The 26,987-nt window shown below is 36.6% G+C and overlaps 1 protein-coding gene across 1 annotated transcript in view; it reads left to right on the forward strand.

The window, feature by feature from the left end:
* The first annotated feature begins 9,084 nt into the window (after window positions 1–9,084).
* The window catches only part of XIRP2 (xin actin binding repeat containing 2), a 59,762-nt gene continuing 41,859 nt past the window's right edge, over window positions 9,085–26,987 (forward strand). Inside the window, exon 1 of the mRNA XM_074145727.1 lies at window positions 9,085–9,426. Coding sequence (XP_074001828.1) covers window positions 9,085–9,426 — 342 coding nt within the window. The remainder of the gene's footprint in view (window positions 9,427–26,987) is intronic.

Genomic DNA, 26,987 nt, shown 5'->3' on the forward strand with positions numbered 1-26,987 from the left:
AATCACATAAGGGTTATTTTAGGTGAATTACAATAATGGAATGATTATTAAAATACTCATAACATTCTTACCAACAAGGTAGCCAGCTGCAATTTTTCCATTTGAAATAACTGATCAATTAAAGAGTTATCCAATTTGAGTGAATCATGCCATGATCCTGGGAATTTCACCAGACATTTAATGTGTGTTGCCACGGTTTGCTCTGTTCACACGTTTGCAAAATGATACTGCTTTCTGTGCTGATTCATATATTCCTGCCAAGAAGCCATAACAGTTACATGTGGATGCAATTCAGAGCTCCCAGAACACTGGCTAAAGTAACACGGTTATAAAATCCTTACTTCCATTTCACTGAGTCTATCTGTGTAGAAAAAAGCAGAATCTTATTCTGAAATACATCAGCTAACTCAGTAATAATTACTTTAACTGAAGTAACAGGCCTTTGGTTAAACCTCAACATTAAAACCTTTTTTCTGTGCCCTCCCCCTGCAACATATTCCCAAGCACATTTGTTAGCTGTCAGCCATATACAAATACAGAACAGATGGTACCCTAACGTAGATGGGTAATATGCATCTCTGGATCACCTTTTAACTTATCCGTCAGCACTAAGTTGCTTTATTAATTCTAGTTATGTCATTATAATCACAAACTTCCAACTTATTTTCCCAATTCTCTCTCTATAGGAACAAAGAGGTCTATGTAGGATTTCCCTCCGAATTTCCCATTTACAAAGCATCACAGAGTCACAGAATTGTCTAGGTTGGAAGGGACCTTTAAGATCATCTAGTCCAACCAACAACCTAACTCTGGTAAAAAAACCACCCACAACCCATCACTAAACCATGTCACTAAGCACTATGTCAACCCGTCTTTGAATACCTCCAGGGATGGTGCCTCAACCACTTCCCTGGGCAGCCCATTCCAACGCTCAATAACTCTTTCAGTGTAAAAATTTTTCCTAATATCCAACCTGAACCTCCCCTGGCACAACTTAAGACCATTTCCTCTTGTCCTGTCGCCTGTGACCTGGGAGAAGAGACTGATCCCTGCCTCTCTACAACCTCCTTTCAGGTAGTTGTAGAGAGCAATAAGGTCTCCCCCTCAGCCTCCTTTTCTCTAGGCTGAATAACCCCAAGTCCCTCAGCCTCTCCTCATAAGACTTACTCTCCAGACCCCTCACCAGCTTCATTGCCCTTCTAAGAAAATGATGCCCCAAAAAAGCCACTGCCAGAGGACTGCAGTGTACATCAAATAGCCTCACAATGACTGTGTTTTAAGAGTTATCAGCAATGATGATAAGCAGGTAGTGAGCAATTAAAATCTCATTTTAAAACAGTTCTTGTAAAAAAAAAAAATTAGAAGATATTAAAGAGAATTTTCTAAAGCAAAAGCTAAATACAATAAATTCCTCTATAATTACAGCAGTTAGAGCGTTCAGTTACAAGAGACACTTTACAAGTATATATGAGCTTTATGCTAGTTCACAAGGACAGAACTGGGGGAGTTGGTGAGCATTATGGAGGCATAGAAATGAGATGGATGAGCCTCAGGACAAGGATTTCATGCTCAGCAACATCCGCCATGAGCTTTCCAAACCTTTAGTTTAAAACACACCATGAAACAAAGGGCCTAATTCTGTGTTGCCTCGTAGTCATTCAGTCATGATCAAACTTGAGAGGGCTAAAAACCCTGCATGGTGATTTGGCAATCCCATGTACCAATCACATAGAAATATAAACAACTGCCAAAGGCAGGATAGAAGAGATTCTGCACACAGATTTAAACACTAGACTGAAGCATGGATCATGTATAATTTGCAGCATAGTAAGTTTTATTCTAGTATAAACTATGTTACTGTTTCAAAGGCATGGGGAAAAGAAATAGTATTTTGTAGGTATTTTAAATGACTGCTATTTTGTACATTTCATGGCTTGCAGTTTCTAAAGTAAGATTTCATGTCATTTTTATGAGTAACAAAATGTGGCACAAGAGCAGATGCAAGAGGGTACCCTTAGAGTACCCTGTACTTAGCTGAAGACTCCTTTAAACTTTTATTGAACAAGGAGGTTTAGCCTGAAAGCCAGAAAAGTCTTCATTATACTACAGAAAGAGAAAAAAATCCCAAGTGTAAAAGAAAGAAAACCAAGCGTTGCACACCAGAGCTGGTTGAACACTTCTGCCTAGTTGGCTATAAGAGAGAATCTGAAGTTAGCCAAGTAGTTGGGAGTAACAATGAAAAGTGGATGCTTCCTATGTTTGGATATTTTTATTATCTGCTGACTAGTCCCAAAAACACATCCCTAAGGACAGCATTTGGTGAGACGTTACAAAACACATTCTCTCCCTGCATGCTCCTGGCTGGTCTCTTTGGAAAAGGAATTCTGGGAGGCCAGTCTGGTTATGCTGACTTGCATATATCCACCCATGGAGATGGTGTCCCAGCAACCCCAAAATCTGGCTGTGTTTGCCCACAGTGGTGATGGGCAGGTCAGAAGGCAGAGCCTCTTGACTGCAGTCTTCACCTGCCAATGTGCGATCGTGACAGGTGTGGACTGAGCACTCTCTCCAAGATAATGAAAAGACATGTAAATTGGGAATAGACACACCTGTATATGAGGATTAAAAAAAGGAGAAAGGCAGCCAGCAGGTCAAGGGAGGTGATTCTACCCCTCTAATCTGCCCTCATGAGACCCCACCTGGAGTACTGTGTTCAGCTCTGGAGCCCTCAATACAAGAAGGACATGTTGGAGCAAGTAAAGACGATCAGAGGGCTGGAGCAGCTCTCCTGTGAAGACAGGCCAAGACAGTTGGGGTTGTTCAGCCTTGAAAGAGCAGGCTCCAGGGAGACCTTACTTATACCAGCCTCCTAGTACTTAAAGCAGGAAAGATAGGGTGGGTTTCATTATCAGGGAGTGTAGTGATCGGACAAGGGATAATGGTTTTAAATTGGAAGAGGGGAGATTTAGATTAGCTATTAGGAAGAAATTCTTTACTGTGAGGGTGGTGAGACACTGGAACAGGTTGCCCAGGGAAGTTGTGGATGCCCCATCCCTGGAGGTGTTCAAGGCCAGGCTGGATGGGGCTTTGAGCAACCTGCTCTAGTGAGAAGTGTCCCCGCCCATGGCAGGGGGGTTGGAACAAAATGATCTTTAAGGTCCCTTCCAACCCAAATCTTTCTATGATTCTATGACTAGAGGACCTACAGAGGTCCCTGCCAACCAAAATAATTCTGTAACTCTAAACTGGGTCACAAAAAGTTTATAAACATTGGCTCTTGCTGTTCACATGTATGGTGTCAGAGGCACCAAGTGTTGCTTAAAGGGATTTTGAAGCAACAGTCAGAATTGTATAAAGGTCTAAAGACTAGAAGTACATTTTAATTTATTTACGGTTTGTAATACAAATGCTGGTGTGTCATAACCATCCAAGCTTCCTGGCACTTAAGATTAGCTGAAAGACAACTTTTTAAGTGGAAGCTATATACCTGTATTTCTGTCTGACTTTCTGCAAACACATAACAAGGGACAGAAATGCACAGCTTGCCATTAGTGGAAAGAGATGTTTTTCAGCATTTGTCATACAATCACCATTCTCTATTAAGGGGTAAAGAGATGTCCACATTGCCTTTATAAGATACTTGGCTCATGCAACAAATTCCAGGTTTTGGGTTTTGTTTTGTGGTGGTTTTTTTTTTTTTTTTAAACTGAGCAGGATTATCTTCCTCAATTGCCAAGTTACTTGCACTTAACAAATTCTAAGATTTAAAATTATTCAGTTCATATGTATTTCCTTCTTTGAATTAATTTGTTCTAGCCAATAAGCAGTATATACTGGAATTCTAGCACCTATGCTACAGTAATTCCCTTGATGGGTAAAGTAGTTAGAAAGGTCAAAAGCTTCTAGAGATTAATCTAAACAATTCGATCAGATATTTGGGGCAGGGGGAGAGGTGTGAGGAAAAAGTAAAAGCCCTGTAACATAGCAGATTAAAACAATGAAGGGGAGACAAAGACCTTTGAAAATCCTTTTACTTTTTTTTCCTATATGATTTATAATATGTACTTCTGGTCCACAATGAAACCCTTGAAAAGCAATTATGTTTATTATTTAGAAAACTAGCTGCATTGGAATGTGGTATCATTATGTGGTCTGAATTCTTATCCATTTGACTTATGACTTATCAACTGTACTTTTTCTCCAATCCTTTCCTAAGTACTTAAGAACCAACTAATTTTTACTGGAAGGTGCTTTGTTTCCTGCCAAAGAGCACTGAAACAAAAGCTGTTGCCTCCAGCCTTTGCTACTGCTAAGCAGTGTAAGGTGAGCACACACAGCACAGCCAGAGGTATGGCAGAAAGCATACTTTACCTCCATGCCTCACTAAATAATACATTGGCAAGGCAAGCACCTAAGAGATTTGGTGTCTTATAACTACTATCAGACGTGTGTCTATCAAGCTTCATGTTCGTTAGTCAAATAAGACTAATGAATTAGAGAACATTTAAATTTGTCTTCCTTTAAACAGGCACACAATGAGTGCAGCAGAGTTACAACCAGAAAACTTGACTGAGAAGAACACAGTGGTAAGTCCAATAAAAATACTCAATTTAATGCTTTTTAAAAAAATAAATAGGCTATCTAGTGTGGGGCCTGATACTGCTTATGTAATAAATGTGAATGAGGGGATAAAAGGAAAAAAAAATAAATATGTCTTTCCTCAAGTCCTATGAATATGAATAATGCACTCTTTAGTCCTCTCCTGTTAGATGAGAAAACATGTTGATTTTGCTGGTGAGATACGAGAATTAGCTTTCCAGTGTGATTTACCTCAAAATACTGGAACTTTGTTACATTTGCTAGAATACGGGTCTGCCATAAGCTGAAACAACATTTTTTAAAGTTTTATTATTTATCTATGCATATTTGTATCAAGATAAAGGTTGATGACAGCCCACATTTATCTATTTTCTCAAAATATGACTAGGAATTTGGAAGTGCTTTACATTTTGTAGTAATCAAGAACTCTTTTAGCTCTTTTCATAAACTTGTTTGAGCTGCTTTTGTTAAGAAACATCTGAAATGTAAATGAAGAAATGTTACAGATACTTGAGGCTCTGCTTACCTGCAGAAGAAACTGCAAGCTTTTCAAGCCATGGTGTCCGAAGCATACGCCTAGCTATCGTGCACATTTAAAGAGTCTTTAGGGGAGAAGAGATTATTTAGTAAATGGCCAGTGAATATTGCTGCTGGACTAGATGATTGTTGTAGATCCCTTCCAACTGAACTATTTTATTCTATTATTGACTAGATTTAGAAGGGAACTTAGGCAGCTACTGGTCCTCTCTTTCAGCCCCCTGCCTCCCTTTCCCAGCATTGCCATAAACTAAGGGGTTAATTGCTTTTTCTTCTGTAGCCTCCACTGGACCCTGGGGGGTGCTCTTCAGTGGTTGGGAAAATGCATTGGGTTGAATGAGATACAGCCTTCATTTGCAATGTATTGGTCCTTTTCTCATCATTTATCCCAAGATGGCCTATGGATCCCCATGGATTCCTGACAGTGCAGATTAACTGGAACCACATGTCTGGGATGGGACAGAAGGGAAGCGTCAGAGGCAAGAGCTGGATGAAGTAGTATGGGAGATCATAGAAAAGACTTCTTAAATACTGTCCTCAAAACATTTTTGGTTTTGTTTTTTTTGGTTTTGCTTTGGTGGGTTTTTTTTAAATTGAGAAGGAAATCCAGCTCAATATGCAATGGCAAATGGCAGCTGTTTGACAACAGGCTGTTTTCTACTATCAGGAGAGGACTGACTGATTTATCAAAAATTTCAGGTTTAAAAAAAACCGCTGAAATTCACTGGCTATCTGCAATTCATGAGTCTACAAAATCTACAGGTGCTCCTATAGCTCAGGAAAAGTATACATTTATTACATGCAATGAAGAATTACCGTAGGCCTCTTATAAAAATCAGTGGGAGAGAGATCCGAAAGAACCCAGAGAAGAAACATGAAAAAAGTAAAGCCTAAGATTTGATTGCAGTGTTTGAATGCTGTACTATCACTGGCCTCATAAAACAAACATTTCATGCAAAAGTTTTATAGGTAGCATTCACAAAGACCTACTTTTGAAGGATACATAACATTTTAGGTAGTTCCTTCACAAAAAATTCCACCATCAGTTTCTGCCAGAATTACTGCCCACTAGCTAACTTAATTTATTTGCTCCTGCAGTCTTCCTCTCTCCAACATATCACTTTTGGCCACAGAAACACACTTGAGTCTCCCAAACCAAGGAAAATGTGACAGAAATGCTCCCTGCAGAGTTTTAGCCTGGCTGAAACCTTTATCCTATCACATTGATAACTTTTTAAAATACGATGTCCATTTTCATGGACGTGTGACTGTTATGACCAGGGCTTTGGTGCAACAGGACTGAAAACGTGAGTGGAACAGACTAAGTTCTGCCTTGCCACAAGTCCCATAGATGGGCAGGCTCCTGTTCTGCAGCTCTTGTGAGGATAGTCACAGACCCACAGATGTGAATTCGCCTGCAATTTCAGCAAATTGGATAGTGTAGTAAGTTTATTGTCACTATGAGAGAATAAACCAAGATAAGTTTGGGGAGAAGTGAATAGGTCAGAGGACAAATGTGGCCAGATAGCTGAGACCTAAAAATAGCAAACACAAAAGAAATAAAAAGATATTTTTTAAAAGCAGCAATATCTTGTTCTCCCCTTTGCTTAAATAAGATAATTTTACAGGTGACCAGTAAAAGTTAAAAACTACATTCAGCAGAACCAGTATGAAATTATAATAGTGATTTAGGTCAAAGTCCAAATCTGTGCTTTTCTTCTTTCCTCTATTTTCCTCCTACATTTTCATAAAGGCCAAGGCTCCACAAATCTGAGGAAACAATTAAAATAACTGACAATTTAAGATATGCAGTATTCATCAAATATTTTACTTGAAATAAATTCCCATTAGTATTCCACAGTGATTTAAACTACTGTGAACAGGTAGGAAAGGAAATTAGAAGATCAGAGATCAGTTTTAGAGACAGCAGTAATAAAATTTGAAAAACTCAAATGACATCTAGGACACACCAAATTCTGGTTTAAGTTTTGGGGTCTGTTTTTTTTTTAATTCCCCCAAGTTTCAGAGAGAGACTTTAATTAAAATATATCTTTAGGAAGTGGCTTAAAGTCAGGTTTAGGCCTACAGTCAAGTTCATTCCTGACACAAATGCAGATGTTACAGTGAACTCTCTCTCTTTTGGGGTGGGGGAGGGGAGGGAATGCAGCAAATCACCAACTTCATAAACCGTCAAATCTCCACAAAATTTCACTGCAGACAAGCCAGTTTGTGCATGCAAACAAAGCAAATATGTCTGTTTTATCTGTTATCTACTAGCAGCCATAGGTCCCAGACAAGTGTAAAAGAAGCTACCATTCTTAGTTAAATATATTTTGAGAACTATGAAGGAAAAGCATAGGAACTGTAGCCTATTTTTGAATATTGGCATAACACCTACCCCAAAAACCACTGAAACCAACAAAAGGACTCACTAACAATGAAGCAAAACATAGGAGAATGCAGATATTGCATAAGCACACTCACCTAAATTTCACAGTATAAAGTCAATGTTTAAATGCAGTGTAATTCAGGAGTATTTCTAACATACAGCTATGAGTTAGGTTGAATGTTCTTATGACTGGTGAATTTAACAGCTGTTCTTCATTTTCTGTTAAAAGTCAGACCAATTAAGGACCTTTGATAGAACCAAACAGCTTAGAACAACAGGCACATGTTGCAGGAGATGGAAGGGTGTTACTCTTTTGTTTGCAGGAAGAGGAGAGGCATAGGAGACAGCTTGTATCAGTCAAGGGGAACTAGTAGAACGTTAGCCTACTAGTACACAGCCTAGTACTGCCAAAAAGCTAAAGGAGAGACAAATCTTGGGCCAATTTCTGGTTGCAGAGAAGGTGACAGCTGTGAGCCAAGAAACTCTTTCCTGTTTTGTTCAAGGAAGATTCCTTTTAGAAGTATTCTTGGAGCACATCAAATACCCAGTGCTTTTCCTGTGTTTTTTCCTCCTAAGCAAAATACTACAGAGCACATTAATTCTGGTTAAAAATTGACTCAAAAAAACCCCAAGCCCAATAATGCAGGTTTAAGCTCAATCCAATGTAAAGGACAGTTAAAAACATAACAATCCCTCTAGTCAAAAAAGGAGAGGCTAAAGAATGGAGATTTTACCTAGTACTTGGGTCCCAGTTTTTGTCAACTTTTTTTTTTTTTTACTGTTTTAAATGCATGTTCTTTCTACTCAAACTCATTTTGAATGAGAGATTAAAACTTACATTTGAGTATTCGCCATAGGGTAGAAAATCTTGAAATCAAACCTCTTGGGAGCTGATTTCAGGAAATGGGTAGCAGATTTCAGCAACTGGTGCAAAATGATAGAATGGCAATTTTCCTTCCCAAGTGTACTGTAAGAAAGGTGGAATAAGTCTTTGTGAGAATACAGTTAACTGATCAGAAAGATTTGATATCAGCACTTAGTAATCTATCTGCCAGAATAGTTACAGTGCAATTAGGAGCATTGTACTGGGATGTGTTTCACACTTTCACAGCTAATGCAGTAGCCCTTCTGTCTTCCGGCTGCGTTAAAATGCTGTGTCTCACTCTACCATACTGACAGCTGTATCAAATCTAAAGGAAACCAGCAGTCACCTGTCACAACACCTTTCAGTGCAGCACACGCTGCTTACCAGGCACTCATTCATTAGCACTGCTTTGTCTGAAATTCTCCCTAATTGTGTGCTTGCTGCTTTTCTGTTGATGGTAGACAGCAATTCTGCTGGCAGGCTTAAGAATAAGATATCTGAATACCACCCTTAATTCACTCTTTAACGTATTTCTGCTGTATGAACACACTGAACCCTTTCACTGACTCCTACTGGATTTGGTCTTACTGGATCTCACTGTCCATTGGGAAGTGGTTTCTGTCCCAGCCTGTGTCCTGGCCTGTCCTGTGACCCGCAAGGGCTCTCGAACCACCCTGTGGTGGCCTCTGCTGTCATGGTGCCACCTGTCACTAACCCCAAGTGCGTGTTGTATTGGCAGGGCACGCTGGAGCTGGCAGACTTGCCCCTGCAGAAGGGCTCCGTGGAGCTCCTTAAACAGAGATGGGAGTCCGCCAATGCTACAAGACCTGGCCTGATGCTCCAGTGCTCACCAGCCCCACGGTCCCTGGTGCTGGGCAAAATCAGCTGCAGCAGCACTGTGGAGAAAGTGCCAGCAGACAGCAGGAGGGCAGATGTGTTCAACGAGGAGACCCTAGGTGGCCCTCAGCAGATGGAGGACTTCCCCATCACTGTGGAGGAGCTGAGGAGTCATTTTGAGGCCCTGGGTGGCAAGAAGGTAAGTGCCTGGGCTGGGTGGACACCTCAAGATGAATCGAGATGGGCCCCAGGGCTGCAGGGCAGTTTTCCCAGCTTCATACCGCTTCTCTCCTGTGCCTCATTGGGGATGGGCAGCGCTGGCCACAGCTCTCATTGATGTCCCGGGGACAATTTGGATTAGTGTGCTGGCTGGCGCTATCTGCCAACCTGTCAGGTATGTTAGCGTGCAATTGTGCTTGGCCAGTGCTTTTTAGGGGAGCTGAAAATCAAGATATTATGGCCTGAGAGAAGAATTCCCAAATGAAACTATTTTCAAAAATTCTGAAACTTTCTGAAGCAATTGCTTCCTATTTGTAGAACAGTATTTACTCCCTTTCAACTGAGAAACCTGCTGTCACTTCACCCATTGGGTTTCACTGGCATAACATGACAAACCTGGAAAAATTGCAACCTTTATTTGTCATCAGATTTTTTTCTGAAAATGTCTGTGATTTTTTTGGACTATCTGGGGAGAAGCTAGGCTTTTCTGAAGCTTAAAAAATGCTTCAGAGAAGTATAGGACACTGAAAAGCTTGTAAGTAATATTAATTAGGGCAACTTCATTCATTTTTGTGGCTAAAAGGTCTTTCACCATGCTTTGCCACTTATGCATGAAAACTAAAATGTCCCTGCAGGTTTTGGTTCCTGATGGAATACTTTATACCTTCCACGTTGTAATTCCTCTCTTGTTCAATTATCAGGTTAAAAAACCCCATAAATAAATAAAAAATCCCCTTTGAATAATTTTTACCCCACTTCTCAATCAAAGTTATACTAAAACTTGAGGTCATAACTCTGTGTTCTACCACCTTCCAACTGCTGCAAGATAACCCTGCCAGCCCATGTAGTCAGTCATTTACCCATTTAATTTTAATGTCCAGAGTGATTTAAACATGACTTTCTGGTTCAGAAACTAGAGTTCAGAATAATGCATGCTGACTATGATATAATTCGTACACAAAACCCTGCTATGAAAAGATATTAGAAAGCTTTTTTATGTGAACAGTAAAATAAAATTCATGTGATTAATGAAAAATCTTTTCATTGGTTTTAGAACACATAACAAAAAGTAGTAGGTACCAATAAAATAAAGGTTAAAACTTTATGGGATTATTGAGCACTTTAAAGACCATATAAAATAGCCATAGACTGCTGCTAAGTGCCACACTCAAATGATTTTTAGGGTGGACACCTTTTTGATTGGTCTAACTTTGTAATTAAAAAAAAACCAAACACATAAATAAAACAATATTTAAAAAAAAATAAAACAAAATAAACTTTTTTTCCTATGGAGCAGTACATTCAGTATTGCAGACTTGATCAGTCTTGTAGAAGAAAATTGGTTCTTTTTTAAATATTATTGATACAAAGAGCTCCTTATTGAGTAAGAAAGAATAATTGTTCAGATTTAAGGACCATTCTTCACTTGCCAGAATTGCAGACCTTTATTTAAACAATAATTACCAAGAAAGGAAAAGAACTCCTTACTCCCAGTCTCAGAACTGTTACACCAATTAAATATTACTTTGTTAAGGTTTCTTTGCAAAATTTACTACTGCTCCACCTGCAAATGCTATGAATTCACATGCAGCTTAGAATCTGACCATTAGGACTATAATTTCACTGATATACTTTATAAAAATTATTACCAAGTATATGTCTTTTTGCTAGGTGTTCTCCAAGTGAAAAATTATCATTTCTGATACAAAAGGGAAGCAAAGGCTCAGTAAAAAGAGTGGGAGGTAGAAGAAAAAGAGTCAAGGAAGTGTTACTTTCCTCTTCCTTATCATTTGTTTGCCAAGAGCGTTGCATATGAAATGTATTTGAGTACAGTTCTGCTTAAAATCAGTTTTTTTCTCTGGCCAGCCAGAAGTGAAAAAAGAGATGTACTCTCTACAGAACATGCCTTCTTGTTAAGTCACTGAAACTCATGCAGGAATTGCAACCGTTAAGATCTTGCAAAGAACATTGAAAAGCAGATGGTGCTTATAAACTGGGAAGAAACAAGAGGTGGAAAAGCATGAGGAACAGGCCCCCTTTTCAGAATTCAAGTGGAAAAGCTTGAATTCTGTTATCCTGATAAAAAATAAGATTTATATTGCCTTTGAGTATTTATTTCCTCAGCATTGTACAACATCTTAAGGTTTCCAAGACACAATCAACATGAAACATAGAAAAACAGAATCTGTGTCATATAAAACTTTCACAATGTAAGCAGGACTTCAAATTTTTTATTTATATTATTATTTATATATTTATATTTATTTATATATATTATTTATACTATTTATTTTTTATTTGAAAGTGTGTCTACAAAAAATGTAAGCATTCACCAATGATGCTGAAGAAGTGTGGATACTTAAACGATAGTCATTCACTTACAAATTTTGGCAACACAGACCAAAGGCGGGACTGACAAGTTTTCAAAAAATGCGTGAACTCCATAGGTACAGGAGTCCTGTGAAAGGATAGATTATTTCAGTAATACGAAAAATTGGAGCCAAACTGCTGGTGATGCTAGCAATGGCATCAACATCTATGTCCAAAATTCAATGGCACAAAAAAATAGTAGAAATTACCGATTCCTCCACTGGTAACAGTGAATAAACATGAAAGGAATAAAATCATGCAAGACAAATATGATCCACAGCAACCTCAGGCTTTGCATGTATAAAGCCTGGACTTTGTATCATATTTTAAATTAATATACTGAAGGCATTTAAAGGTGCATATTAAGTATTTGACATGTATCTGGTTAATGACAAGCACCCTAGATGTTGGAGGTGCCAAAGGAATTTATTAATATTTATGAATGTTAAGTATTTCAGCAGTTAAATATTGCACCATGAGATAAGATACTTGTCATGAAAAACAATAGCAATTTAGTATGCCTTCAGAAGAGACATTTTGACTATAGTTCTATCAAGTAATCAGTGATACAAGAAAATACTTCTATCACAATATAACGCAAAGCTATGCAAAGGTTTTAGCAAACTGATTGCTTAAGATTTGCTCTCTTTGAGCCATAGTACATTGCCATGGGCAGGAAGAGTGAAGGATGGGGAATGAGCTAATGCATTTTCTTTGCATTTTTGTAGTGGTTTCACCCAGAAGCAATAGGGAAGGTTACAACAAAGTTAGAAATGGCTATATGTAAAACTAAGTTGAGGCCATAGAAATCACAGTGGAATTTTTTAAAGTGTAAACAAAATGTCTTTAAGGCTCAGTGCCAGCCAGCTATATTACATTTATATTACATTACGTATATTACTTATGCATAAATGAACATGCTTATTAGCCTTATGCTAAGAAAAAGACTGCCAACTGTTGTAACCCTGCTTAAACGGACTATCTCTTGACTAACCAGGCTTTCAAGACCAGGGCACATTTTATTACATTATTCCATAGGGAAAATAGACTTTATTCTAAAAAGGAAAAATACCACTGATTAAAAATTCTAAAATCTCTCATTCAGGCTGCATTTCCATCGCAGTGCTGTTATTTGTATGTGTACAGAATCCATAGAGAAAAATCAGGGCAATTAAACAATGTTAAATCATGAAGTGACTTCTAAACAATTAGATCAATCATATAACGAACCCTCTGCCGGTTCAAAAGTGAAAGACATTATTATAGGCACCTGCAAATGTATTTAGACTTTTGGTGTATTTTTCATCCTGGTGGCTACATGGTGAACTACGCCCAATCCTAATTATTTGAATGGAAGCAACACTTCATATTGCAGTAAGAGAATACAAAAAAGCGTAAATAGAGTCAGGAACAAAGTTTAATAATTTTGAAGCTAAATCACTTGGTGAAGTCAAATTACTTTTCTCTGAGTTTATCCAAGTGGAACTTGGATGCATTTCCTTCCTAGGAGTATTAATAAGTTAAGTCTGTTGTTGGAGCCTTTTAATGAAAGCCTATAGCATCAGGCCTGTGCATATCTTTCCATTATTTAGAAATAAACTAATGTCCCATTCTGATAAAATGAAAAGTATTTTTGCTTTTCTATAGGAAAAAGCTGTCTCTTAGGAAATAATAATATATTAAACCATCAATTTACTGTACTGACTTATCACTCCCATGAAACAACTATTTTAGTTTATTAGCACTCCAAAGCATTGGGATGTTAAAGCAGCTAAGGCCTGTGTTTGCTGGAAAGTGATTATGTATGTTTTTCTTAAAATACGTTAAAGCATCCCAACTGAGAAAGTAATTTCATGCTTACTTTTTAGAGAAACCTATTCAAAGAACTCATTAAAACCATTCATTTAAATAATCTGGTATATGTTCATTAAACTGTGTCCTTTGCAGAAAACATATGAACTGCTGCCAGAAAGCAAATGAAGGGAACAGATGTTTAATGTAAAAGGTTAGACCTTCACTAAAATTGTTTAAACAAGTAGCATCTTTTTTTCCCTTAACATTCTCAGAAACATTTATACTAATTTAGCATAGCCATGTAATACAGAAAAGAACGGAAACCCCACAACAACTGTAGGTCAGTTTTGTACCCTGTTAGCACTTGCATTATTTGTATTTTTGTTATGGATGAAAGAAAGCGAATAGTGAGGAGTGCATGGGATGGCCAAGTGCTTACCCTTGCTGAAACGCTTGATATTGAAGGCAGTGCTGTATGGTTGGCCCTCTGGATTTTGGTTTCATCTTCTTAGCTCATTCTTTTTGTGACACAATGCATTCCTCCTCTTTATTTTCATGAACTTTTTAATAATGGCAAAAGATTCCACAACAAGGAAAGGCCACATTGTATATGGGATCATGAAGAGCAGGTTTTGGTAAAAATTCACATTCTTTTTTTTCCTTAAAGGAAAACTTTTCTTCTGTGCTTTTACTTTCTCAGTAAATATATCAGCTCTTTACAGGTACCTTACATATTATTTGAAGAAAAAATCCTTCTCCCACTTTGGTTATTCTTATTTAAGTCATCTCTGAACCATACTGGCTTTTCATAGTTTGGAAGATGGATTAAATTTTTGTCTTTCTAGAAACTGGACGTGTTGACAGAGTTCTCACTGATGTCTTCAATATTTTACACCAGGGAAAGCAGCTGTTCTGATGGTAGGAATGGAGCTTTCCAAAGCTCCTTTGTTCACAAACAGTCCCATGAACTATTGCAGTACAGTGTGTGTGTATATATACACAAGAACTGATATATATATATAAAGGTCTTCTATAAAATACTGCTGTTCGTTCCTGTTTAATCAGCGAATTGGCAGTAAGTCACATTCCATTCCAGTGTATCACCTGCAGTTCTTCAGTCCTTTTCAGCTATTTTCTCTGTGTTAGTTATACTGTTATATTTTCATTGTATATACACCCAGAAGTAACTATTTTCTGGAGAGTGCACTTGCCTTCCCCAAGGAGTTATGCAAAACTGGAATTGAAATCAGCACAAATGATTCACACTCCTGACAACTCAATATTTCAGACCTTCTTCTCCACCATGCCCCTGTTAACTAGTTTCTCTAGTGGCCCGTACCACTAGTTTTGCTAGTTGCCTAATTATTAAGTAACTTATTATGCTTAGACCAAATATTTGAATGTTTTCCAAGTAACAAAATGTAATATTTTGCTTTAACAGGCCCTCAAGAACTCTTTTATTCTTCTCCTCTCAATTCAGCTTTACCAATTTTTGTGCTTTATTTGGAGGTGTGTACAGTACAGGAAACAATCTGTAACAGGATCTCACCTTAAAACTTTTCCTCACAGTGAGAGACGTTAGTGTTTGAGCTACAGCAACGAGGAAGCTTGCTAGAAAAAAAAGTAGGACAGATCAGTTGGAAAATTGAAACTTGTGCACCACCAGTTCCTTATGAGAAATTAAATTTGAGTCTAATCTTATTTATATATAATGTACTGTTAAGCAGACTGCAATTTTATAAGGAACAGTATGGGATGGACTATAGTCATATACCCTGAACTAAACTTCCCAAAGGAAGTTTCCTTTGTGCTGAGATTTAACACGCTTTTTGCTTCGCAACGTTCTTGATGCTTACTGCGTATTCAGAATCCACAGAGATTCATCCTGTATCATGTGCTGAGGACAACGGTGGCTTATTTTTAGGATCACTTGTCCTCAACAAATTGCCATGGATTCAGGTGTGGGTCTTTTTGTCTGATTATTGTCTGGCTCTATTACCTACCTTCTTTCTGCCCGACTCTTAAAAAGAACTCTTGCCCAGGTTTTCAGCTGTTGTATTTCTAATTTAAAGAGGCACTTTTCATCTGTTATGATGAGTTGAGGCTTTTGTGGAGTACAGTTAGCTAATAGAAAAACCGATTTTGACAGGCATCAAACACTGCTTCCTAGGATGACTGACTTTCCTAGGAAGGCAGTCTAAAAATCTGAAAGTTCTTTCTGGAACAAGGAAGCATTTAAATAGAAGCATTTAAAAAACACAAAGTACATTTTCTCTACAAGATTAAGTCAATTTTTTTTTTTTATGCTGTTGAACACAATCATACTTCTATCATTACATGGTAACAGATATACCTAAAAAGTTGCATATATATACAGCAGTTTAACAGGTATTGTAAAAGTCTGTAAAGTGAGAAAAGTGCATAGCCAAAAAGACTTTTTAGTAATACAGGGCTTCTGACAGTTTTTGAGACATTGTCAGGACTTCTATGTCTAGCACTGCAGATATGACCTTGTTTTGCCTTTAGTTCTTTCAGTAAAGACCAGTGAAGTTAAAGAGAAGTATTATTTTATTTTCTGCTAAAGTTCTACAGCTGAGCCTGTAATTTGGAAATGGAGTAAATGGAGGAGAATCTCATTCAGTTCAGGAAAACTGAGAGGACTAAGAGCATCAGGTTAGGTTTTTCTTTCAAAGTGCTAATACCGCAATATAAGGCTATTTGTAGCAGTTGAATAGAAATGTCTATGTAAGTTTCTATATGCAACATTAAAAATAGCACTGATGAAATATATATGAAATATATATTTCCATGAAATGATGGAAATATATATTTCCATAATATGTATGGAAAGAAATACAATATTGTCTCATTTTGCTCCCCCTCCTTGTTTTTGGGGAGTGATTTTTATTTCTTTATCCTTTTCAAAGTGTAAGCTGTAGTGGTTATAATAAGAAATTAGATTTTGAAAGAACCTGACTAACTTCATTTTTTAAGATGTTAATTTTACTCTGAACAGATAGGAGATTTGATGTTTTTAATGTTTCTTTAGGGCCTGATTTAGCAGAAATTACCTTTTTGTAAGTTCAGGATTATAGCAGACTGACTAGTCTTTGGCTGAAGTATTCAGAAGACAAAGCACAGAAGCTCTGCCTTCCATATACAGATATTATCTCTAACCTGACTGTGTGCTACTAAGCAAGCACACCAAGAGAATGGGGACACGAGGAAAATGTTCCTTGGGGCTTCTTTTGAAAGGTGCCCACACGCACACACACACACAGAAGTCATGAAAGGGTTCTTCTTTAAAGATATGATTGCTTAGAAATGACCCAGAAATTGGGTGCTGTAGAACTGATCTTTCTTTAACAGTTTAATATCTGCAGAGATCAGTAAAGTTAAAACCTTTTAACTCAGAAGTTTAGAATCATACATTATTTTATGTGATATCCGTTGAGTTTTGTACAGTTTGCTCTTGAGGGTGAAGAATTGTGCTTTCTGGGTCACTAAAAAAACTACCTCTTCTCTTCCCAGACGCATAAGCCAGTAAATACCTCTCTTTACCCAAGTATATTTTTGTTGTATGGTTTCCAACCTATTAGCCAGCAGCATCAGAGCTTGATAACCTCTGTGGGAAACTGACCATAAAGCACTTGGAAAGGCACTGCTCCTTTCCACGGTCAGTGGCCAGAAACTGACCTTTGGAAAAGTATGTTTCATTTATAACATGTACTTTAACTTCATCTCCACATTTAGTTTTATTTTAGTTTGCAATACTTTATAGACAATACTTTTTATTCTAACTAACTTCTTAAGTATTTGTCACTTGTGGCAGAAAGCAACAAATCTTAAAACATTTTCACTGTCATTCTGTCTCCTGGCATATGGGACAATTTACCAGCCTGTGCATCTTAATCAATTCTTGAAGCATGGAACTGATGTGAAAAGATGGAAAGTAAATATGTCCATTACTAACATGTCTTGGGAAATAGCACTTGGAGGGAAATATAACATCTGAGTTAAGTTGATTAGGAGGGAAATAAGCTTGTGACATAAAGTCTGAGAAACCCACAGGTGGTGGTGCAGGGGAGAGCAGATCCATAGATTAAACTGGAATGAAAGAGACATTACCTGCTGTTGCAGAGTACAATGTGTAATATGTCAAATGAACAATTTCAAGTTAATCAAATAAGCACCTGCACCATACTCACAATCACTGACTATTTCAATAGGCTATTAAATATGTAAAATAAAATCCCAATATGTCTATTCCTGTTATCCAACCTGTATAACGGTTTGTGAGAATAAACAACTCTGTTATTCTCTGACAGTAACTAGTAGAAAGAGAAATGGACTCACCAACTTTCTGAAGTTGTTGTCATAAGGTTGAAGTAAATGGGTCCAAAATAGCCATACCCAGGAGTTTCACACTACTGTTCTGAATCTTCATGAAAGCAGAACAATTGCTAGGTTTTCAAAGAGAAGTACAGCATAGAATACATTCCATCTTTATATATCTGAAGTACAGGTAGTACCAGTACATATGGGCTGTTATAGTGCAGAAGGTACAAATGACCCACTAAATACACTTTACTACATCAGCTGTCTTAATAGAAGAGATCCTTCAGGGATCCTTTTCACAAACAATACCTCTCATGTGCACTTCTGTTTGTGCTCCTTTATTTCTGTGTCTTCTCCCTTTTGTCAGCTCTTCTTTTTGTTCTGTTGTCTCTTTCAAAAAATGTTCTGTAAACATGGGATCCTTTTTCAGATGTTTGTTGCCTAGATTTAAAGTAATGTGGCATGTTACCTTAAAGCTCAGCAATCTCTCGGGAAAGAAAAATGAAAAGAAAATACCATTGCCATACTTTAACACTGTTTCTTTTTTTCTCTCGTGTGCCATGGTGAGATGGTATGTTTATTTCAAGAGTGAAACTTGGTTAATAAGATTAGAATAGTAGATGTTACGCAGGATTAGGCAGTTCGTGAACTTTGTATACCTAGGAGCGTTCAAGCTAAGCACTGTCTTTCTCTGAAGCTGTTTCTATGAAGTTCTGTCACAGATAATAAATATCATTGCTGGACTATGGGTATGAAAATAGGATATTAACACTAGTTTTGAGAATCTCCACTGTCTCAGAGTCTCCAACATTTACCATACTTTATAGCTCATCTTGAATTCTCTGTAGCTACAGAGAATAGTAGCTACATGTAATAGTCTCTTTATACGCTCATTCTTAATCTTCCATTGTAGAATATCAGTTTCATTTTCTCTTATTACTCAATTTCAAACATCAGCCCAGTATCTGACCAAAGAAAATGCTATTTCTTACAAATATGGAATGCTGATAATACATAATTTTACTACCCTTTTTAGATAGCAATATTGTGGGAAAAAACTATTTTAAAAACACAGAATGAATATTAGATAAAAAAGCCTTTGCTTAAAATAGTTAGTTGAGCCCATATAAGCATTGTATTAAAAAAAAAAAAAAGGCAAAAAAAAACGACCAGTGGGATAAATCTTAATTTAGCTCACTGAAAAAAAACTTTACAAGGAATTTTAAATTCAGGAGTGCTGTAGATTTCACTAAAAGTTCCCAGCATATGTCTCTCTGGTGATGTGCAGAGCAAATGACTTAGAAGGTTCACTTGATGTGCCCTGTATTATTACTGAATAAATGAAAAATTATGGGTACTTCAACACATATTGCTTACTGTAATTTTGGAAGCAATATCAGAGCATATATAATATGTTTAGGTTTTTAAAATTAATATAAGTTTAACGGAAATAAATACATTTAAGACATTAAAATGTGTCAACTAGTTGGAGCTTTTACTAAGGGAGAGATTGTCTTTAGTTAGACTAAGCCTGTGCATTTTTCTTTTTGCTCCTGACTGCATCAGAGGGATCTGCCACAGTTGCTTGAACAACTAAAGGAAAATGCACCGTCTTTCCTGCTTCTAAAAGTGGTATCAGTGGAGTACGGGAACTAGAATGCTCAGTATTGCTGGAAAATGATCAAATCTTAGAAGCCAGGCAATATTTTGGAAGGAAACAACATGGAGTGTCGAGGGTGAAGATTGGTGTACGTGAGAATGTGCAGCTAAAAGAAAGTGAACTAGAAATATTAGTCATTTTGTAAGTCATTTGCTTCTCCACTCTGCTAGTGCTTTTTTTTCTGCTTTGTTATTTTTGTTTTCCATTTCACACCACAACATACTTCTAATAATTCCCTGCTATTTAAAATAATTACAAAAATCATGAAATAGCAAATGACTGTGGAAAATGACAACAGAAAGAATGTAAATGTCTGCAGCAATACTAGACACAAAATGAGCATGTTAGAAAACACACCTTTCAAAATCATTTTTTTGTTTTGCTTAAAGGCAGACACATACATAGATATTTTAAGAATGTTAAGAGATCTGAATTGATATGCCTCTAAATCTAAGTAAATTTCAGTGAGAGAGTATGCAAAGAAAAAAATATTATCAGTGAATTTAAGAAACAAACAAACAAAAAACCCAAGTCCGCGTATGCTCCCATGAAACCCCAAATAAATAACATTTTTTTTTGCCAGTCCCATACCTGCAATTAACAGTAGCACTGATAAAATAGCGGTTCTTAAATTTCCACTGTAAGGGTGAAAAAACACTGAGACTTCACATCCTTAAATATGCATTGTAAGAGAAAAAAAGATAATAAAGAATAAAAGTATAAACTTAGAGCTGATATGGGAATTTAATATATAGCAGCATTCCTTTTACAACTGCAATGCAAAGAGGGTACTAAGTTTATTTTGGAAGCTTTAAATAAAACTTTACTGTGCTAAAACAGAGTAGGATTATTTACAAAAGTGTAGGGTTTTTTAAAATGTGGTAAAACTTTTTCCCAATTACTTTGGAATTATTATATAAAGGACAAGTTATCACATTTGATTGAAAAGTTTGGCATAGGTACGTAAATAAAAAAGTGAAAAAAGCAAAAGGAGATAGAAGAGGAAAGCTACTGTGTTTAATTTTTGCTGTGTTTCAAATCTTTGTGCCTCCTATATGGTGAGATAGCACTTTATGCCACCCCAGGTCATGACTTTGGAAAAAGAACTCTGATATTATTTTTGGTTACTAATTACACTGGTTTAGAAAACAGTTTCCATGACTTGAACCAAACCTGGAATTTGTAGCCTGTTAATGCTGGTTACAAAGCTATGCTGCCTGTGCCCTATCCAGTCTTGTTGCTGTTCTTCCTAATATATTTTGTATTAAACACAGCTGTCTCAGATCTGGGCTTGTTATTCTGCATGTTTTCTGTTAATGCATTACCAGTGTTTTATATAGACTTCTAGTACAAACTTAGTATAAATTGTTTGATTTGTATGTGATTTTATTTCAATTTGCTTTTAAAAGCTGTAGTAAGATTTACTTCTGCCAAGTTTTTTATTTTGCAGTTTTCATAAATTTTATGTTGATTTAGTTTTTTACAAGTATTGTAGCTGGCCTACTATAAACAATGTTACTCAATCATCGTAGTACCACATGCTTGAAAAAAGCTCATTAAAACATGTTGGGTCACTGTAAAATTACTTAAATATGGCCTCATTTTCCTTACGTGCTTCTAAAACAAACAACTGTTTTGTCCTCCAAAAATACCAGCAGAGATGGACCATTGCACAGTATTCGTTTAGGAAGATAAGTTTCTGTAGCTACTGATGTCCTATAGTTGTCTATTTAATCCATTGTCCAGTTACTGATTTAGCACAAATATTCATTATCATACTGTGAAAACTGCTATAAAGTTTCAAATCAACATATTACAATGAGCTGCATATAACTGATATTCCTTCCATGGGACAGAGTCTGAACAGCTCAATAATTAAATGTATGCCAAACCCTGTTAACAATTAAAAGAATTTCCCTTTTTGGTTTGAGTAATTAGGCCATTGCTTTTTAAGTAGTAAGACAAGGGACCCTGTATCAATTTTGCTATGATGATAAATGGCAAATCAGTGGGAGTTTTGGTATTTAAGAGTGGTATCTGTAGGCATTTCTAGGCAGAATTTAGCCCCCGAGTGTTTTTTTCTTAGTGTAGAGCCCCATTCTGAAACGGCAATTCTGCAAATAGGTCTTTTTCCTCAGGTTGACAACAAGCTCTTTTCAGGGCCTCTGCTCCATGTATACAGTAGGGTTATTTTATACCTTTCTTCCAAATGAAAAACTTGTCTTATTTTAAAACTGTCTGTAACAGATGAAAAGGATAAGCATCTCTGGAGCTGGTCTGGGGATAAAATGAATGAGCAGGTTCCAGGCAGCCATAGGGTTTTTTTTTTAAAGCCACTTGAGAAATTCTGTCTCAGTGAAGTGGTGCATTGCAGAGAATCAACCAAGAATTGTGGCTTTGTCTCAACAGTTTACTTACTGGCTTCATAGAGTTTATGCAGCAGGTGTTATTAGCACTCCTCTGTAATAGTCACTTTAGGGGGTTTGTCATCAATCTTAATAACGCCATCAGCATTCCAGCAGATGGTAGACATGATTCCATGCACTCCCTGCTTCTAAATTGCACCAGAATGGATCTCCATCATATTTTTAATTACAAATGAGAAATGTATCAGAAACAGACTTGTCTCATGACGGCATTTCCACAGGCTTTTTCCAGGCAGGCAAGGACTATGTTGCTTTATCTTTTAATTTTTTATATTTCACTGAGATTGAGTGATTCACAGGAGATATTATCAGATCGTTCAGCACTAGAATTAACCTCAAATCATTCCTGTGTACTCTCCAGTGAAGCAGTCTCATTTTGAATTGGAATTTGAGATGCCAGCTTTTTGTAGACAATAGTAAATGTTAGGAGCCAGACCAGTAAAGTGGTTAGACATTAAGTATAACTTGAGTTGCTATTGAGAACAATTATTTGAATAGCAACCCTCAAGTATTTAAAGTTACAATCACAATAAAATGCATTGATGGATCAAGATTTTATGTAACTATTTTTAAAGCAACAGATTTGATTTCTAAACACTCATCCTACTGCTCCATTAGTTTCCTACCTCATCACCCATTTATGGATTTATTATTTTCCTTTCAACTTTTGCTTTCACCCTTTCTCTTTGGGCCTATTCCTTCCACCCTTCTTTGGCATTTCTTACACATGCATTCTTTTAGTGGAAACCATAAATAAACTGCAAATTAGGTGGTAGCTAGCTCTCCTTTATGTAGCACATGTGAAAAAGTAGCTAAGACATGATGAGATGGGGATGAGTGCGTTTTTTGAATATGCTTAAAGATGTCCTTAAAAAAAAATATTAAATACACTAATAGTAGCTTTTGGCAATCTATTTAATGTACTGACTGCAAATTTCCTCTTCCAATCCAAGGTAGTTCAATGTATGCAGAAAAGGTAGTAGTAATTTGGTAAATAGTTTTCCTCTATTTAAAACTTTATGTGTTCTGGCTTACTGACTTTTAGATTAGTGCAGGACTGGATAGCAAGTGGAAAATCCACTATCTAAATGAAGCATAGTCACTCAGTAGGCCACTGAAATTGGAATCTTTATCGTTGGCATTTCTAAATGTAATGATTGCATATTCCTTGAATTTTGGCACTCCGGTGCTTTATTCTTTTCATCATGTCTAGAGTATGAGATCAGAACATAAAAATAGCTTCTTGTGTCACCTTTTTCTGACAAGCCTATTCAAAAATAGAATATCAGAACCAGTGCATAAAACTGAAGTAATTACGAGACAGAAAGTTACTAAAAAATAGACAGATTTCAACAAATCATGCCCAATAAAAAATGGAATAAATTCTGTTAAACAGGGTGCTCCACACAAGAGTCTATGTCTCAACTGAATACCTGCTCCCACCAAGAATACACATACAGTTACAAAAGCTTGACATTAATTGAACCCTGCATTAATCAGAAAGAAAGAGAAAAATTCTTCTTTTAGTTTTCATTTGGCAACTTCTGCAAGAGTTGCATATATTAGCCTCTAATTAAGCACCTCTTGGCACTATCTTGGTGCTTTTTTGATAAGTGGCATTTATGTTAATTCTATCCTTATTAAGCAGATGTCTCTGCCATTCACTGTCATTAGGTTATCTGGGTAGATACCCCAATAAAACAGTATGCAAATTTAATTTATCCTCATTAAAAACAGTTTATGATAATCATAACACCTTCCAATAACTTTTTCACAGTAGGAAATATCATTTTCTGAGAATAAATATAAGTTCTAGCACTTCAGCTGGAGCAACAGTGCAACAAAATCATCCTTCAGAAGCCCCACTAAGACAGGAATGCTGTTTGCAAAATAGGGCTAGGGCGGCTGCAGGCTGTCATGTTGGGGGTACTATGATAGTGAAAGGGAGGAACAGAAGAGAATGCACTTGGGCATAGAATTGGTTTGTTTAGAACAAAAAGTTCTGCCCAGTGCTAAGCATGCAGTTCCTCTGCCCCAGAACATCATCACTGTTCATCAGAACACCACCATCCTCACAGAGATCATTAAACGGACCATTCAACTATATAGGGATACACCATATCAGGAATTTAAAGAATATGGAAAATTGTGGTAAAAGCTAAAACTAGCTATGCAAATAAGGAGAACTTAATTAGAAACAACTAAAAGATAATTAATGTATTTAAAATTATTGATCTACTACAGTGTAAGTATATTTTTTGATAAATATATTAGCAGTCCCCCAAAACGTTTGTGTAATTATAGAGGAAAATATAGTTATTCTTTTTTGGGTACATTATTATGGGCAACAGTACACAGAAATCAAAAGACAAATTAACAAAGAGATTTGGAACAATAAACACCGGTCTCAAACTACTTAATATGAAGCTACAGTAAATTGCATTTAGCAGCCTATAACAAAACGTTTCACAGGACTAGGATGACAAATTAATATCATGGCATAAAACTGAAAAGAGTATTCCTAGAACTGGTAATTGACACTGTTTACTGAAATCTACAAATTACAAAAATACCAAATAAAAAACCCACTGCAGTCTTGAAAAATGGGACTAATGCTTACTACAGAACAAAACCTGAGATTTAGACAAGTTTCTAGGTGGAAGAATTGAACACTAAAGATAAATGGTAATATTTTATGTCTAAAAAATTTGTAAATATTATCCTAGATTTTCAGTTTTATTTTACACATATGCTTTTCTGAACACCGGAAAAAAAGCTGAATAAAAATACTTTCTGCCATAGTGGCCAACATCTCAGAAATCTGTCCATAAAAGAATTTACATTAAAATCTCTAAAGTAGGGCCAATATTGCTGCAGTTGATATTAAAAATGGTCAAAACCAATACATTATTTTTTTAAAAAAATCCTATTAAAATAAATGTCCAAAATACTAACTTATGTAAATTTTATAGGTAATGGAATTGCTACTGCAGAGATAAAAATATGCTACAAGTTAATAAAATTAATAGAGTTAAGAAAAATGCAAATCAAATTTATGTTGGTCCCTAGCTTGCCAGAATACAAATAAGAAACTGTAAACTGAAGTTTTTTAGCTTTTACTGGTAACTACTGCAGTAGGAATAAAAAAAAAACCACCCTAGATTATTTTGTTCTCAAAGATGCCCATGACAGTTGAAAACAGAGTATATTTTGAGTTTTCGACTTTGTTCTAATACTGCAGAAGTTAGAACATCATTAAAGTGATTCTCTGGTGTTGACTACTGAAAGCACACACAATACTGTGGCAATATGATCCTGAGGCTGTTCTCGTTTATGCCAGGCACTGGCTGGTTGCAGAACTGGAGAAGTCGGAGACAGACATGGTCAGGCTGATCTAACAACAGGCACAGCTGCATTATTTTTTTTTTATTTCTCCTCAGCATAGCCGTTTCTGCATCACAGACTGCCCATACCAGATTTCAGACGTAATGGTCGGCTTTTCAGCTGTTGTAAACCAAAATATTATAATTAATACTGGGTTGTAATTAATATTGGGTTGTAATTGTAACTGATAACCAATTCTGAAAAAGGGTACAAAATGAATAGCAGTTTGAAGACATAGCCCTTCCCACACAAAACACCCTATTCAGTTCAGCCACCTGCTGTCTCCTGATACCCTTGGCACATGAGTATCTCGTTCTTCTCAGCGTTCTGGCCAAGCTCTCTATCCTACCTCTGCTGCAACTGCCCACCTGGATGGTCAGGTCTGCACTGTAACCCAGCCTCGTCACAGTAAGATAATACTGGCACGGTGCCACTCTGTCATTTCTCAGTGGGATGTACAACCTGAAAGTATCCTACAGACTAGTGTAGGAAGAGTACAAGGAAGTGTCATGGAGCAGAAAGACAGCTACTTTCTTCACTCCAGAAATCTTTCTCTTACTATTACCCTCCAAAAATACTTTCCATAATTGCCCAGGAAAATTTTCTGCAAACTGTAAAAGCAATCAGAGGATCATTCAAATTAGTTTCAAACCAATTACCTCCTGTAAATCTGCTAAATAAAAGGCAACAAACCCCACAGTATTGGTTAGGATCCCCTATACCACCTATAAAGGTATGTTAGGAATCTAGTCATGCTTAGGTTTTCCAGCATGGTGATTGTACTTCCTGGCCTATCTGTAAAACTATCCACTGGATTCAAGATTACCTCTTGAGTTCAATTCCGTATAAGCAGTAGCAGCAGCAATCTTTTGGGGGAGGGGAAGGGTGGGACAGGGGGAAAGACTATAGGCATTTTTTATGAAAAAAGGAGTTTATAATATTCATGGTAATAAAACATCTTCAGCCTCTATGGTCTAATCAGTTATTTGTTTCAATGCTGACCCATCATACAAAAATCTTTCAGCAAATCTCAACCAAAAGCTACCATAACTCACAGAATTTGACAGATTGTTATAAAATTACGAGTTTCCACAAGACATAACCTATTGTACATGTACTAGAAGGAATATTCTTGCAAAGAATGATTACAGGTCAAGAAATGAAGTACAGTGCATATTTAAGATAAAAGCTATTAGCAGCTTTGATAAAAGTGTAAATTTATTAAAGATGAGTGAAGCACAATTGTTCTTGATTGCTAATGATGCACTCATTTTAAAAGTAACACACTTGTTACTTTACTTACTTCCAACACTTGTTGACTGTTAGTTTCATAAAAATCAAGGTGAATGTATTAATTGATTATATGCTACTGTGAACTTACTTTGTAAGTGTTCTATTTGGGGATTCATTAAGTTGCATTACATTAAAAAATGTTTTCTTTTTTTTTTTTTTCTTTTTTTTTAAATGGTTACTGGAAAATAATCTCCAATCTAGGATAACCAATTCAGGCATTAAATTTTGCTACTTCTTACACATCATGCATAATATCTAAATCTAAAAGCAGTTAGG

Source organism: Numenius arquata, chromosome 3, assembly GCF_964106895.1.
Source record: "Numenius arquata chromosome 3, bNumArq3.hap1.1, whole genome shotgun sequence".
In the NCBI taxonomy this organism is placed as follows: domain Eukaryota; kingdom Metazoa; phylum Chordata; class Aves; order Charadriiformes; family Scolopacidae; genus Numenius; species Numenius arquata.